The sequence below is a fragment of the Aspergillus piperis genome (assembly GCF_003184755.1).
Source record: "Aspergillus piperis CBS 112811 unplaced genomic scaffold BO85scaffold_7, whole genome shotgun sequence".
Classification (NCBI taxonomy): domain Eukaryota; kingdom Fungi; phylum Ascomycota; class Eurotiomycetes; order Eurotiales; family Aspergillaceae; genus Aspergillus; species Aspergillus piperis.
In genome coordinates, this window is record NW_020291597.1 from 922,708 (window position 1) to 938,965 (window position 16,258).

At 49.3% G+C, this 16,258-nt stretch overlaps 4 protein-coding genes and 2 non-coding genes across 6 annotated transcripts; 4 read left to right on the forward strand and 2 right to left on the reverse strand.

Moving 5' to 3' along the window:
- The first annotated feature begins 4,062 nt into the window (after positions 1 to 4,062).
- Positions 4,063 to 5,035, forward strand: BO85DRAFT_277381 (DUF4452 domain-containing protein). Its single transcript, XM_025655155.1, has 2 exons — positions 4,063 to 4,539; positions 4,661 to 5,035. Exons 1-2 carry the CDS (start codon positions 4,249 to 4,251, stop codon positions 4,973 to 4,975), a joined length of 606 nt encoding a protein of 201 aa, XP_025516516.1. The 5' UTR covers positions 4,063 to 4,248; the 3' UTR covers positions 4,976 to 5,035.
- Positions 5,036 to 7,004: 1,969 nt separating this feature from the next.
- Positions 7,005 to 8,001, forward strand: BO85DRAFT_448605 (uncharacterized protein). Its single transcript, XM_025659977.1, has 4 exons — positions 7,005 to 7,158; positions 7,324 to 7,511; positions 7,586 to 7,698; positions 7,792 to 8,001. Exons 2-4 carry the CDS (start codon positions 7,367 to 7,369, stop codon positions 7,900 to 7,902), a joined length of 369 nt encoding a protein of 122 aa, XP_025516517.1. The 5' UTR covers positions 7,005 to 7,158; positions 7,324 to 7,366; the 3' UTR covers positions 7,903 to 8,001.
- Positions 8,002 to 8,156: 155 nt separating this feature from the next.
- On the reverse strand, positions 8,157 to 9,644 carry BO85DRAFT_448606 (syntaxin family protein). Its single transcript, XM_025659978.1, has one exon. The coding sequence runs from the start codon at positions 9,254 to 9,256 to the stop codon at positions 8,474 to 8,476; it is 783 nt and encodes a 260-aa protein (XP_025516518.1). The 5' UTR covers positions 9,257 to 9,644; the 3' UTR covers positions 8,157 to 8,473.
- A 2,521-nt stretch (positions 9,645 to 12,165) lies between these two features.
- BO85DRAFT_t133 lies at positions 12,166 to 12,238 on the forward strand. Its single transcript has one exon. It is a non-coding gene; the product is annotated as a tRNA-Lys (tRNA).
- A 22-nt stretch (positions 12,239 to 12,260) lies between these two features.
- Positions 12,261 to 12,333, forward strand: BO85DRAFT_t134. Its single transcript has one exon. It is a non-coding gene; the product is annotated as a tRNA-Lys (tRNA).
- A 417-nt stretch (positions 12,334 to 12,750) lies between these two features.
- Positions 12,751 to 15,786, reverse strand: BO85DRAFT_519448 (Het-C domain-containing protein). Its single transcript, XM_025665053.1, has 4 exons — positions 15,297 to 15,786; positions 15,093 to 15,240; positions 14,876 to 15,034; positions 12,751 to 14,805 (listed from the first exon to the last, which is right to left on the reverse strand). The coding sequence occupies exons 1-4, from the start codon at positions 15,391 to 15,393 to the stop codon at positions 12,780 to 12,782; spliced, it is 2,430 nt and encodes an 809-aa protein (XP_025516519.1). The 5' UTR covers positions 15,394 to 15,786; the 3' UTR covers positions 12,751 to 12,779.
- Positions 15,787 to 16,258: the final 472 nt, after the last annotated feature.

Consider the following 16,258-nt stretch of genomic DNA (forward strand, 5'->3'; position numbering starts at 1 on the left):
TAATTCTAATTATTACTTACATACATACATACATACGCTCGTTTACAAGGATGTATGTATGCAAGTCCTGGTTTGTTCCTAGAGGAAGATTCTGGAATGCGTGGGGAATTTGCATTCTGGCATGTGGTGGTAGACTAGCTACGTACTAGCTAGGGATGGGGGGAAGGGATTGAAGGGATGTATGTTATGCTTGGGTGCGTGGATGTCAAGCCGACTGTGATTTAGATAGTGACCACTTTGTTTTGGTTTAATCGGGCTTTTTGTGTGACGCTATTTCTGTCAGTTTGGAGGCTAGACTATGCGACGAGATGATCATGGTGGATGGATGTATCGGGTATATCCGTTGAATGTAGTATGTATAACCTTCAAGCTTTTTTTACTCTTTATCAGCTTTACCACTAGTTGAGAATCAATCTTGCACGGGGAACCGATCACGCAGTTCAGTCAGGCAGTAGTATTGACAATTTGGCCCAGGGCTTACAAGGTTTATCCCTCGAAATTGGAAAGCTATTTTCAATTGAGTTTCAGTCCGAGTTGACCCGTTAATAATGTCAATTTACTCTCCCCGTTTGCAGGCGTGACACAGGTACCACTTCAGCCATACACTCTGTTCTGCTTCGCCGATAGATCCATATATTCATGAACGCTACAACTCAGATCCCCTTTCAGCAACTGAGGATATGATGTCGTTTATTGGACACCTCTAATGCAACATGGGCGCTTCCTGAGACCGTTGGCCAGACTAGGCAGGAAGATCGTGTTTCATGTCCCTTGCTTCGGGGTACGTATGTGGGCGGAGATACACTTGCGCACAACTCCAGTCTTCTTGTTTGAGGGGTGAATACCTCCCGAGACGGATGGACAAGGACTATCGTCCTATACACAGGCGAGATCAACAAATATTCCGGAAATGGCGTCTGGAGTGCAGCAGATCCCGCTTCACGGCCGCCCCCCCGCTCATCAAGCCATGTACGTATACTTGTGTACACTCCAGGCCGTGTTGCGGGCTGTGTATCTAGGCCTTTTCTTCATAGCGCTGCAAGACATTCCTCCCAACAGGGGTGTTTGTATGAAATCTGGTAAAAGAGAAATACCAATTCAATACCAAGAATACCATACATACGGCAGGGATGGAAAGAGTCCGATCATAGTTAGTAGCGGCATCGGATGCCTCGAGGCTACTTTCTAGTAGTTATCGGCAAAACTTACTTGCTGTATGGATCATCCCCCATAAGCATGATCCAGTGACTCTACCGGATTTTTCTCAGTGCGCCCCTGCCTTGGGCATCGAGATGCACCTATCATGAGATGAAGATCATACAACAAGGTTCCTGGTCCCGAGAGGGGCAACTCCAGACTGCGTTGCATTCCCCATCTACCGAAAGGGCGGTGAGGTGGTCAGATCTTAGCAGGGACATTATCTTGCCGAATGGGATCGGGAATCATGTCTCATGGGGGGGGCTGGCTTCTCAGCAGGTTTACTTAGCACAGTTTGGACACGGGAGAAAAGTGTGAGAATACCACTCTGGCATCCATGGCTAGTAATGCCCAATCGCTTGTGCAGACAGGAAAGCGCCCCCATTCCATCCCAGGTCGCTTGAGAGTGTGTACGTTCCTCCTACCCTCGGGACTGCATCCTGCAGTAGTCTGCAGGTTTGGAGCAGCTGTGACCCTGCTAGCATGCGTTCTAAGCCCGATCCATAATAGATTATGCTGCCATGGCTGTTCCAGTAGCCGCCATCATTCCTACCGGTCTGTTCCCTCCACCCCCTCCTCCTCCCCTAGATGCATCCCCATCCTGCATTTACGCTACCGTTGACCAGTGATACGGCGTTTCAACCCCTGGGTTTAGCGTGTGCACTGGAGGGTCCAGGCGTCGGGGAAGGCAGACCGCAAACTTGTTCTGCGTTTATTGGAAACGAGTACGTACTGTAGATAATGAAGTACACCTATGTGTCGTGACAGCAGATGGGTTGACGGAGGATACTAAAATCTACATTGCTGCTATTCTTGTGAACGTTTACTGCATGGAGGAAGGTGCAGGGCCATGCAGTGGTCGTAGCGCTTGCCCCATGTGGATGGATGGGAAGACCGGGAGCAGATCCTTAACAATGCAGAGCAGCCAAGCCCAGTTCAAGATTCGGTTCCTTTGTTGACGGCGTTCTCCGTACCTGATTGATTTTTGAGATGAATGAGATGAAAAATGAAGAGGAGGGACTCAAAAACAAACAGTGCCTATACGGGCATAATTCTAAACGAGAAAATCATTTGTTTGTTTATTACTATTCCGTAATATATTTCTGGTCCGAAAGTACTACTGACAATAGTATCAGCTGACTATCCGCTCAAAATGGAGAAGATCCAGATATTGAAGTGGAGGATTAATTTCTGTTATGGAATACTTGTCGAAGCCGTCGAAGGGTGGCCATGGCAGGAGCTGCCCGTTATTAATCTCATTAGTTAATGACAATCTTCAATGGTTGGGGGGAAAAGACAAAAGTAAGATGGCCCGAGTCCCCGCCCGCCCACTCTAAGGAGGGCGACTCTCCCTGAAAGTTGAAGACAAATTAGGGGAGGAGATAATGGGTAAACGGCAATAGTAAAGTAGGTAGGCTTAGAATGGAAAAGGAGCGCCCCCCGACGAGACCAAGTGGCACGGTTCAAGGGAAAGGTACCGAGAATAACAGCAACGAAAAAGAGGGTAGCTAGTCTGGTGGGGCTCACCACATTTTTTGCAAATCATTACCCGCAGGTGTCGTAGTGGGCATTTTGCCTGCTTGCCAGCGCATGCCTGTCTTCGGAAGTGGGAGCCACATACTACTACTGTGTACTCCCTCTTACCTGCCCTTTTCCCTTTCTGAACACGAAGTGATTGGGGGTTCGATACCTGACGAGGTACAGGTACGACGGGAAGGATCCTCCTGGTGACCTTGAAAACGACCCAACACAGAGAGAGAGCCACTACAGAGCATTGCCACGATGTTCTTTGCCATTGCCATCGTCATCATCCATGCATCCGCTGATGGGCGAGATGGATCGATTGATACTCCATTAGCAGTGCAGATCCACAGGTCTGTAAGAGACAGTGTTCTCTATCTAACGGCAGTCTGCATCATTCAATTAATGAGTGTATGTAAGTAGGCATCATTGCACCATCATCTGTAATACTCATGGGCTGTTCATGACGGTAATACAGCCTTAAAGTCCAGGCTGAGACCCGGTCTTCATCCGACAGCCGCTTGCACTCGTCACGGTTAGATCGAGTACACCCATATATTAGGCGTCAAGGGAGAGGGTGCGCCGCTCCATTCCTGAAGGGGACTAGATCGCTTCCTTTCGACGTCACTAAGACCCGCTTGGTAGCCGATTAGAGCAGTCAAAATCGGTGTTTTATTGGCTTAACTGACGGTGGCTGCCATGAGCCCACTACAGGGGGATATGACTGGACATCGGGGCATTAACTTGCCACTGAGGATCCATTGACAGGGATCTGGTTGGTCCTCACCCTGCCCTAAAACTGGGTGCGTGACCAGGTTAGCGCGGAAAATCTGGGACTAGGACGTTACAGACTTACAGACGATACCACGGATACTTTACAGACGCCTCGGCGAGAGAACCACTTGTAACCAGTAATGTCCTTTCACTCCCTCCATACTCGTGGATGCCACCGGTAGGAAAAGGCTGTGTGTGTGTGGTAAGTACAGGTCACGTATGTTCCCTTGCGGATCTCCACCGACGTGCACTTTTGCTCAGCCCCAGTCGAATCACAACTGCAGCCCCTCTTGCTCTCAGTCTCTCGCCTCCGTCCGCTCCGGGCGCTGCGACTCTTTTCTCGCTCCCGGTCTTCTTTTCAACTCTTGTCCCGCCATCCGTTGATGATTCCCCATCCCACAACACTAATCGCAAATTCGCCCGCCCCCCGATCTCTTACACTTTCACTCTCGCATTCACTTCCCATTATCTCTCTTACCCATCTTTACTCCCACAATCTTACTCTTTTTCTTCCTTATTTCAAATCCGCTTTTCCTGCTTCCGCACTCTGCATTCCGTCCGACCGCTTGTCATTCTTCCACCTTACTCCGTCTCTTTTCTTTGTTACTCTAGTCCGTCCGGAGTTGCGTACTGTCGGGATTCCTGAGCGCTGGTCTTTGTTTATATCCGCCCTCGAATTCCTCAGCATACCCTTTCTACCGATATAACTTCGCTTTACCTTTTGTTGCGTTCGTTTCGCCACAACCACACAACAAAATGTCTACGTTCTTCTACGGTCACCAGCAACAGCACCAGCACCAGCAACACCCTCACCACGGTGCTGCCGCCCACATGGCCAACTCAAACAACCACCATGGGGGTCGTTCCCGTCGGGGACCCAAGATGACTGCCCAGAATGCTCAGCGCCAGTTCAGAGGTGTCAAGAGCATGCGGGAGCTTGCTGAGGCCCCTGCTGTGACTGCTTTCCGTGCCCGTTTCGAAGCTGGACGGTCTTTTGACCTGGATGACGACCTGGAGTTTTGCCCCAGTCTCCTGACGGAAGATGATGTATGTTTGTCGAACCCGGCCTAGCACTCCCTCCCTCTCTCTCCAGCCGTTCGTACTACGGATATCTTGGCTGCCGACCCCATACTTTGATGGAACAGCTTGTTGACCCCCTAATTTACAGCTGCACTCCATTCACTCTGCTTCCTCGGATCGGTCATCTCTCTCCAGTGGATCTCCCGATACCTCTCCTCTCCAGCATCAAATCCAGCCTGTCCAGCAGGTCACCCCCTCCATCTCCCTGTCTCCTGCCTCCAGCAACTCCTATGTTCACTCAGGAGTTAGCGGTAATCTTAATCACGTGAACTTCCAGCAACCGTCCGCAGTCCGCACCCGCAAGGTTATCCCGATCGTCAACCCCAATACTGGCATGACCTTGACGAGCCCGCCTACGTCGATCTCCCCGGCCTCGATGCAGAATGCCCAACGTCGGTGGTGAGGACCGCGATTCTGGCAAGTCGCCGTTCCATTCGGCAAAGGGCCGCTTAGGCTCATAGCATGTTTACCACGTTCGTCCGGCTTCTGCATCATCGGGCTCCCTAACCGCGGGTTATAATTGTTACTGCTTTGTTTTGCTTTCTGTTCGACACGGCCATCGCATTCTTACGATTCGACTGATCTTCCCTTCTCCTTTTTTTGGCTTCACGAGCGCAAAAACAGCAAAGGATAAACCAGTGTTTCTCTGTATATACACCTTACTTCGATGACGACTCGAGCAACTTATACCTAGACTGATGCTTTCGGCTTCCTGCGAGCGACGGCGCCTGCGATCTTCGATTTTTTGCATTCCACCTCAAACGATACCTTGTTTTTATCTTACGGTTAGGGAAACCCTTTTGTGCTTTGACCTCGAGTTTTGGCCGCGATGATGTATAGAAAGCGCGGCGATCGGCCATTCAGGCGCGCATCTATGGACCGGAGTTGCTTTTTTGGTTTCCCACGGCGGCTATGCCAGATTTGCTGTTGGCGGTTATACCTCATCTTTTCGGCTTGGTGTTTTGTCAGATTTTTGGGTGGGATGGATCATTTTCTCATGCTTTTCAGGGATTTAGAAAGGCGGAAACGATATATACGTCTGCATTGATTGGGCTTTGCTGAGTTGTTTGGGATGTTTGGCTGGTTTCGACCTACACTTCGCATATGTTTTCCTTTCTTGAAAAATTCTGTTTGTTATACCATGTATATGGGTTGGTTGGGGAATTGGTGACACGCGGTGCTTGTTACTTTTCAGGTCAACTGGCTGTGAAAATCCATGGATTGGATGAGGAGTTTTTCCTTATTTTCCTTATTTTTGCTGGGGGTCACACTCGCCTTCTTTCGCGAGATAGACCACTGTCTTAATGGGAGTTGTCAGTTGACGACATAATTCGCTTCTGTTCGCCTCCACGTTGATTCGTTCGGATGTTTTCTTAAAGTCATGTTCTTCGACTCCTGGGGACTCCCGGAGAATGTGATGCAGTGTATGATCTTCCTGATTCTGTTCGCTTCTTGGGTATTCCGTCTCTTACCATATCTCCTTTGTCTATACGCTTTTTTTGGCTGGAACTATGGGGGGTAATGCCTATACATAGTTGTGAAATTAGCTTTGGACTCCATTCAGTCGTGAGACTCTTCCACAGTAGATGTAGGGATGAAAGTAGTAGTTTTGTGATTATTGCGTCGTTGTAGAAATCCGCCACATGACCTCATAATCTGGGGTGATATCGTATCATGCAGGTTGCAGATTGAGGGGCAATAGAGCACAACGGTTGCTATCGCAACGGCTAGCTTTTGATGAAATAGTAGTTATCAGATTGCCGTATTTTAGTTGGGGTTGAGTGGTCGACACTCGATGCTGTTCAGAGGCCGAGGCGGATATATATTCGTAGGCCCTGTAACGGGTGTGAACCAACCACAACGTTCGCAAAACCATAGCATTGAGAGGATCTGAATGCAGCCAATGCACTTAAATTGCCAAACAACCAGCAGAAAATTGAAACAATCTTCTTTCTCATGTGGTGATCGCCTACTTATCTTGTTGTAATGGCATAAGAGGAGTGGTTCAAAGTACGTGATGTCATATCCTTGATTTGCGGCCTCGAACCTGGAAGACACTGAAGTCTCTTTGCATCCAGCAACACTTTCTCCGAAGACAAGCATTCAATTTCCTCTCTTTACTTATACTACAAAATCAGCATAAGCAAATACTATACTAATTAATGAAAACAGTCTCTTGATTTATCAACCAAAAATATCACTCAACTAACCCTATATACCGTAGATTAGAATGGATGAGGGACTAACTAATAGTACATCCCGAAACGCAACAGACTCCATGACGTCACCGCTACTACAGCCAGCAATTCCGTCAAAACTGGCATTGAGTAATGGCTGCCAACTGATTCACCCGAGGTCGAATGGGACTCTCTTTTCCCTGGAATTGATGATTGGCAGTTGGAAGGGAAGTTCTCGCTTGGTAGGGAGGGAAGGAATAATATAAGTACATAAGGCCGCCGCTATCCATCTTTTTTGCTTTGGATACTATCTATCTAACATCCAGTTACATCTAAGAGATTGCCACTTATCTACACAATTTATCATATATCCATCCTTGGAATTACTGAGAACTACTTCTTGAGAAGTGTAAGTCCACTATTATGCACTTTTCTTTTGGAATAGGTGGTTGTTAGGAGTGGAAGAGATAGCTTCGTACTACTTACTACTACTACTTCATCCTCAACCAGCGGTCTATTCCCTCTCAATCTACTAAGAATTAGACTAACAACAACACCATCAATCTCAATCCAGATACAACACCTAAAAAACTACAACTACAGCTACAACCACCAAAATGTCCTTCCTCACCCCAATCCGCGCAACTACCCTCCGCCTCTCCCGCCCTGCCTTTGCCTACACCACCACCACCACCACCTCTCCTGCAGCAGCAGCCCTCCACACCAGCATTCCTCGTCCAGGCTTGAAGGAATCCGATCACAGTGAGTCCAGTCCAGTCCATACCACAACCCTCCCGGGATACATTGTGTCTAATATAATTGAAATCAATACACAGACCGCGACGACCTCGCCAACATCTACGAGGCTGAGAAACATGACCAAGTAAAGAGCAGCAAGGAAGGCAAGGCCAAGTGGAAGCAGGAAATTGCTAGTGATAGTGAGGCGTCGGTAAGGTTCTTCTCAAACTTAAGATACCAGATTCCTAATTAAACAAAAACAAGAAGTCACGATGCTAATGTATTTATTTCTCCACTGGAACAGGTCAAAGCCGATCGCGGCGAAGTAGACAGTGATGATAACAACTTCGGAGCCATGCAGGAACGGACGAAAGGGTTGCCGAATAGGGATGGGCCCGTGAACAAGACTCAATAAATTGTTTTATTCTTTTTTATCTTTGATAAGAATTACTTGTATTTATGATGGGTTTGGATGGGTTGTTTTTTGATAAATGTAAATGAAATTGATTGTGCTTCTTGTTGCTGCTGCTGCTGCTGCTGCTGCTGTTATTGTTTCTCCGATCGAGTGAGTGGCTTGTGAGTTGTTGGGATTGTGATATGATGGGTCATTTGGTGTCTATTGTACGGAGTACTTCTGAGGGATATATATTATTATTTACTTCTACATTATGGTATCAAAAGCAGGAGATTGTATTCGGTTCTGCTATAGAGTAATCCAAAGGAATGATATATAGTGTATTCGAAACAGATGCCGGGTGGACTGTAAAAAGTGTTAAAGCTGCAAGCAAATATACCTATTGTAACGCCACAGAATCCCTTCCACCAACCCCGATGGCTTAGTAGTATGGACAACTCCAATTCAACGCAAATAACGCCATTTCGCCCCAGGGATCATCAACAGAGTACTCCGTAGTAATCCCGATCACACAACAACAAGGTCATGACAAGAAGTATCATATACGAGAGGAGGGTCCACACACCCACACTCACTTGAGCAGGACGATCAGTATGACGAGGACGATGATCAATCCGATGATTGTCATCATGCTCCAATTCTCACTCGCACTTCGCCGAAATTTATCCAGCCGGCGTTTGGCCTTGTCTAACCGACCCTGATGCCGTTCCACATGGCCATCCATGTCATCCAGCAACGCAACATGGCCCTCAAGCTCATCCCCGATCTGGATACTGAGCTGGTGTTGTCGTCCGATGGATTCGCCAAGTCGGTCTAACTGCTCGTCTTGATCGCGCATGATCTGCTCATGATGATCGTAGACCTGCTGGTTGGACATGTCGGATGTGTCGACGCCCTGTGGGGAGGGCGAGTCGCGGTATGGCTGGAAAAGGTTGCGGCGATTGAGATCGTCCTCTTCGGCGGCATTGTCCATGAAACGAACTGATTTGGAAGAAGGATGTTGCGGGACGGGCTGTTTCAGATCCGGTGATGACTTCTTGATGTTGGTGAACTCGACGGGATCGTCTGCTGCTGCGCCATCCGAGCCGCGGAATTGGGATGTCAGGTCTCGATACTGGGAGTATAGGTGGTCGAGCTGGTCTCTCATCTCGGTGGCGCTTTCATCGTTGGCTTCTTCTAGTCGTGCGCAGTCGGATTCCACGGCATCGATGCCCTCTTTCAAGGAGTCGAGGGAGCGTGAGATCTCGCCATCTTGACTGTTGGGTTCGAGGTCGAGCGAGATGGCTCGTTGCCGTTCGAGGAGCGATAACTTGATATGGTCGGCAAGGAGCAGGAGTTGTGAAGGGTTTGGCATGGCGGAGAGGGATGTGATAGAGTTTGAGAATGCGTGAGTATGGTATTGGGGGGAGAGCCGGATGAGGAGAGAGAGAGAGAGAGAAGGTGGACAAGGCTGTGAGGTTGTCTTAGCGTCGGTCAAGCCCAGGCAATGCGGAGATGTCGGAACCGCGGCGACTTGCAGATGACAGGGAAGGGAGGGGGAGAAGTACAGTACATCCACGCAGGGACTGCCAAATGATGGAGCAATGAAGTGGATATTTTGCTGAAGCCAGAGGACCAGCCCGGGTGGATGGAATGGATACAACCCAGAGGGCCTCGTTCTCGGCAGATCTGCCGCTTCCGCCGCCATCGTCTCCATGTCCCATATTTCGCCGTCATTCATGGTTATCCACATTCATTCCTCTCTCTCTTGCTCTCCCCCGCAATGGCCTCACTTTCCTCACGTCCACCTCCTGCGGCCACCCTCCCCCCCCTGAATTTTTGTTCTTTTCTTGGTCAAACCTTCGTGTCAGCCACTGTGTAACTTTCTGAGATATATGGGTGTTTGCTTTGTGCTATTGTTTCATCATCCCGACCCCTGTGGCATCTGGACGGTCGGTCCTTTCATTTCTAGACTTACCTCCCCCTGTGCAGGACAACTTCGATCGGCGCACGAGCCCGTGGCTTGACAATATAAGCTGAACCATTCCTGCGTGGGAAGGGGGTTTGGAAGTATGACATCCATCACTCTCGACGAGTCGCTCGCGATGGAGGCGAACTGCGACCGAGACGAAGTTGTCGACTTGCGCTCACTGGAGTTGGTCTCCAGCTACGATGACCACCTCATGTGCCCGATATGTCACTGCCCTTTCGTTCGCCCCGTGCGCCTTCAGTGCGATCATGTCTTCTGTCAGAAGTGTCTAAATACTGCCATCACTGCGTTCTCCCCCAGTCCGTTTTCCCCCGGTCGCGACGACTTCACCTGTCCTACTTGCCGGACCCCAACGAGGGGTGTCTACCTCAACGTGCCTCGTCTGCTACTCAATATGTGTGATGATATCAAAGTGCGATGTCCTTTTCGGGATGAAGGTTGCGAGGAGATTATACCGAGAGGGCACATTCAGTCTCATGTCGACAAGTATTGTGGCTACAGACTCATGAAGTGTCCGGATAGCTCTTGCAACAAGAAGACCCGGAAGAAGGACCTCAGCTCTGAGGGTCGGTGCTTGCATGAGCTTCAACGCTGTCTGCGGTGCGACGAGTACGTCGCGGAACAAGACTACGAGGTATGCATGTTGCTCCCAAGCCATATAACGTTGCTAATGAAGTCCTGCCACAGGAACATGTCAAGGATCTATGCCCGAGTCTAAAAACGACATGCCCCGACTGCCAGATAAACGTCCTACGCAAATCACTGCGAGAACACATCGACTCCTGTCCCGAGGTTGTCCATCCTTGCGCGGCATCGAAGTACGGCTGCCCCGTCAAGGTGAAGCGTGCGGACTTGACGACACACGAACAGACCTGTCCACTGATAGCCATGGGCCCGTACTTTGAAGCACAGAATGCACGGCTGGATTCCCTTGAACTTACTATCCGCCACCTTCAACAGCGGAACGAGATTTTCGAGGACGGAATTTCCAACATCCGATCGACATTAGCCCAGTCGACTCGTACTCTAGCCGAGCAAGACTCCCCGACAAATTCCGACGCCCCCCGTCGACGAGATTCGACCAGCAACCAATCTCAGATCGACAGCTCCAACCTCTATACCGCCACTACAACGAACTACTTGCTCTCTCTCCATGAATCTCTCCGCGAGGAGGTTGGACAGCTCTCCAACGCCATCACGGATCTAGACGCCCGCGCCAGCATGGCTCTCATGAACGAATGTCTTCGCTTGAAAGAAGACATGGCACACACCAACGCAGCCGTGGGCAGCATTCGCATGCAGGTTCAATGGCTCCTGAACCCCCGTCTGCATCAGGGCCAGCGAGCAGGTGCACGTCCAACTAACGCCAATGGCAGTAGCAACCCTGCGTCTGCCTCAGGACCCAGTAGCGCCGCTGGCCCGTCTACTGCTTTTCTTCGACCGCGGAGACTCAGCGATAGCGGACGAGAGGGGACTAAACTATGATAGACAACATTCGTCCATTACTATGTGCCCTATAAATGGGTAACGGCGTTTGTTACTTTGACTCTTTCTTCTTCGCTATCCACTTGGTTGCCCATATACATGTGGTTAATGATCGGTGCTTGGCGAATACATTGGTTGCGACATGATGTGAAATGATATCCTTTGCTTTGTTGTTTGCCCTGGTCCGGTTCTGGTTGTTCTTCTCTTTTCATACCTGCAAGTGCAGGTCATATGTGATGTGGCTAAATGCCTTTTATGTGCACACAACTACAGAATATCCAGCTGCGATATGATATATCCCATCATGATACACACACTCTTGCCATGTATGTTGTTGCACTGTACATATGTTTTCAGTTCTGAATTGTATATACTAGACACTCATTCCGGGTGTCTCAAATCAATACTTCAATACATGACTCTACACAACATGATCCACTGAATAGCTTGCTAATCATCTACCATTACGGACCGTCATACCAACAATTGAACATAATCCCCTCTACTCACTCCTCCCCACTACCTCAAAGCACCCACGCGGACGCAAACTATTATTATATATCAAAAGTACACTGAGGTAACTATGACTGATATAGATAGATGATTTCTGAAAGTGATCCATCCAGTGGATATATACCCCTCGACTTTTGAACATACCTATTTATTTATTCATTTCTCAATTTGTATGTATGTATGTATGTATGTACGTATGTATGTACTCTCGACTAACATTAAACCTAAATAAAGCTCTCCCCAACCCCTCTCAAAGGTTCATAATTGTATTATACAAAAGCATTATCACCGAACTAGCCCGGCTAGCTCAATCGGTAGAGCGTGAGACTCTTAATCTCAAGGCTGCGGGTTCGAGCCCCGCGTTGGGCTGTTCAACTTCCTCTTTCCCTTTGCCCGGCTAGCTCAATCGGTAGAGCGTGAGACTCTTAATCTCAAGGCTGCGGGTTCGAGCCCCGCGTTGGGCTTTCTTTTTTTTGCGTTTTTATTATTTTCCTTATTCCCCCGCGCTTGCCCCACTAGATAAGATAGATATTGATTGAACATGATTATTTTATTATTACTACTACTACTACTTAGTTACTACTATCTACTCTACTGTTGAATAAAGTGTCTGCTTGTAAAGGATTTGATCTTCTGTCTTCTTTCAGCGATAGTGGAGGACTACATGGTTGATAACTAACTAGTAAGGTATGTTCGTGTGTGGGAACATAGTATAATAACATTTTCTTTTTATGCAATGAGTATTGTTCTTGTTAAGGGGTAGACAGTTTACCGGGTTTCAGCTTGCTAGGGGGTATCTAGATGCTACTTGTCTATGTCAGGAGAATGCTTTCTGCGAGAGGCATCAATCATATCAGTCTATTGCATGCTAAAATAAAGTAGGTAGTACACTTGCTAGCGTAGCGACTCATCAATAGTTCCCCCCATAGTAGTCCTGACTATGTCCGTTCCCACGTCCATAACTAGAGTAAGAACTGTAAGACTGTTCCTCGTAACCACCAGGCGGGCCCGGAGGAGGAGGGGTGCGACCAGGCGGTGGGTAATGATGCTGGTGACTATGGTGATGCTCCCCATGGTGCCTTCGCTGACTTCCATTGTATTCATCATAGCCGCCGTATCTGTCAAAGCCAGATGGGGGAGGAGGGGCTGGTTGGTATGATTGCTCCTGGCTGTGATGATACTGACTCTGGCTTTGACTCTGGTGCTGATAGCTGCTGTACTCATGATGCGAGGACTGGTGATGCGTAGTATATTGAGACTCCACACGAGATTCATACTGAGTTGGGTTCTCGGCATCTTCGCTCTCGCCTCTCGTACCTCCACCTACCATCAGATTGGAGAAAGCGCTGTTCAATTTGTTGAGATTGGAGATCCCCGGGATGGGAAGGCTGGACAGCTTGTCCCAGGGGAGAGGAGACGAGCCTTGCTGCTGCTGAGGCGGACGCTGCTGTTGAGATCCGTGGCTGTGTCCTGCAGCACCAAATCCACCACCACCGTGTGAGTGTGAATGGCCCTCCTCGCCGGTGCTGTTCTTTCCCTGTCTTACTCCCTCAGCGCTGAGAACATCGTTCAGATCAGCACCACGGTCCTGTCTGGAGTCAACCCAGGCCTGCACGGCTTTGAACATTGTGCGGTGGGCTTCGTTGTTCATGTTGCGCAGAGCCGGGTGGTGGAACACCTTCAGACAGTCCTCCAATACCTGATCATCGGAGACGTCCAGGTTCTGCCAAGCGTACAGAACCCGAGGTGCGACGTACTTAAGAATAGCGGAGGCAACATGACCGGCTGGCTCATTGAGAATGTTAGAGAAGTGATCCTTGGAGAGTAGCGAATGGGTAGGATCCGTGCAGTTGGGGTCAGTCCACGGCTCATACTGGTGCTTCCCGGAGGCATCAATCACACCGGAAGATCCAGCTTGCAGAGACTTGGAAGCGGCGTTGATGAGGGGGCGGATAAACGGTGCCAGCAGAGACATAACGAAGACGGTCAACGTCTCAGTGATCTTCTCAACGATTGCCTCCAAACCAGGGATCTTCTCGATAATCGATGCGAGCTTGCGGACAACTTTGTCTCTGAATTCAAGGATGGGATAGATCTGGGCAATGGTCTTGCTGGGATCAAAGTCCTGTAGAGCAGATCCAGACTGGGAGCTCTCTCCAGGTCTTTCATTCTCATTAGCCCTGTAAGTTGGGACCTCATCATCGAATCCTCGACTACGCGGAGCGCTGTAGTCATCCACCTCCCTAGAGACGCCGCGCGTAGTGTAACCAGAACGAGCACCATAAGAGCGGTTCGCAGACTCCTGAGCTTCAGAGCGACGCTTGAGCTCCTCCGCCTCCTCCACCAGGTCCTTTGTCCCGGGAATATTGCCCAGAAGACCAGTGAAAGCACCAAGAGACCCGCCAGAGGAGTTTGCCTCGGCATCTCCGAGCGCAATGTCCATCTCGTTGACCTCCGACTGAGTAAAGTGATCGTTGGCTTCTCCCAGCACAGAGTGGAAGAAATCAACCATACCAAACGTTCCAGTCACAAGTGGAAACACATGGTGGCCGCGAATATTCATCTGGGTGTCCACACCAGTGTGAGGGAAGACATTGCGGAAACCCATCTCACGGAGCGCAAGTTCGATATAGTTGGTATGCGCTGCGAAATCTTCCAACGTATGGAGACCCTGGCCCAGGCACCGAAGCGCTTCACAGAGATCTTCCTCGTTTCCTTTCTGGCTTCCATGGGTATATGTGCGTCCGTAATGAATGCTGCGAGCCAAGCTATACTTGATGTAAGCGGCGCTGGTAGCCCATCCGCCCTCCTCGTTCGCAATGTAGTTCTTCATTCCAGTTTCGGGGTCGATATCCAGCTCGACCTGGCGGACAGGGCCCCGCAGTCGTTGATCAAACTCGCGAGCATCCTGATTATCGGCATAATCCTTGGGGTTACTGCAGGACGACATAATAAGCACACATTCAGGCAAGACACCAAACCACGAAAGATTGGAGAACGACATACTCAATATGCTCCTCAGGACGATAAACACCCAACCTCTCCGAAGTGACCTCAAACTCAGCCGTCGCATAGCCAAAGGTCATGAATGACAGAATCCAGACCAGGATCCGGATAGTCTCAGCCGGGAGACTCTTCAGCGTACCGACGTCCATGGCCTGTGAGCTAACAGCAAAGTATCAATCAGCATGAGTTACCATACAATAGTGGCAGAGATACTCACTAATCGCGCAACCAGTTACCAAAGTACACGCGCTTGACCATCATGGAGGTCCACTTGTGGCCCTTGATGAAAGCGATGGTCTTGAGCATGTCCTCGATATCTCCATGGCGCCAGTTCTTGCCCTCAACGGCCGAAATAGAAGCAATGTCTGCGCGTGTTAGCAAATTGATGATGTATACCAAATAAAGCAGGGTGAAGGCATACTTCCAGCTCCAAAAGCCCAGGCCTGGGTGGGGAGGACAACAAGCAGCAGACCCAGAACGAGCAGGGCGTGAGTGCCCAGACTCATTCGCGGAGCCATAGCTGTAAGTAGCGTTCGGCGGGTGATGCAGGAGAAAGAATGGACAGGAAAGAGTCTAGAAGAATGACAGGCTGCAGAGGGGGAAGACGTGCATGCAGAAGCGAAAAGAGGGGGTAGATAGCAAAAAGAAAAAAAGCCGAGAGTTATCTTATCTGCAGAATCAACAGACAGAAGGAGCTAAGCTGCTGCTAGTTGGAACAAAGACAAAGCGGGCCAAATTGGGAGAAGTCCCAACGGCACGAGGGCGAGGGGTACGTAGTCCGTTAGTAGTGATTTGATGAACTTGTGTGTCATCGATCTGCAACCGGTGACCAAGCTAGAACTAGATTGATACAAAGTAGATCTAAGGAGGAGGAGGAGGAGGAGGAGGAGGGGAAGGAAAGACCCTGAAAAGCCCCGCCATCGAGTCAGTAGGAGACCGGATCATTGCGATGATGAATATGATTTGGTCGCCGGTGGCTTAGAGGCTGTCAGCCCGGGCTGTGATTGAGGCCCTGCCACCTTTTCAGATGACACTTGCCAGCTGAAGATTCGCATACGATAAATACAAGCGAGGTGGTTTGTTTTTCTTTTCCGTAATAATGTGGTTTCAGTGGGAGCCATGGGCGTTGTCGGTGGCTTTGCTTGGCATTACTCCATCTGACCATTGTTGATATGGTTTTCTCAACGGAGATGAGGTAGATTTTCGTATCTACATACAATAAACAACAGATACAGTAGATACTAAGAACAGCCACAACACTACTACCCTTCCTCAGCATACATAGTTTAACTCTTGACTGTATCAGTCTGCACCCTTTCATCCCCTCAGTCACCGCAGTCACCGCTAACAATCGGAACGGGACTGCCAAGTGAAGACTTTCGT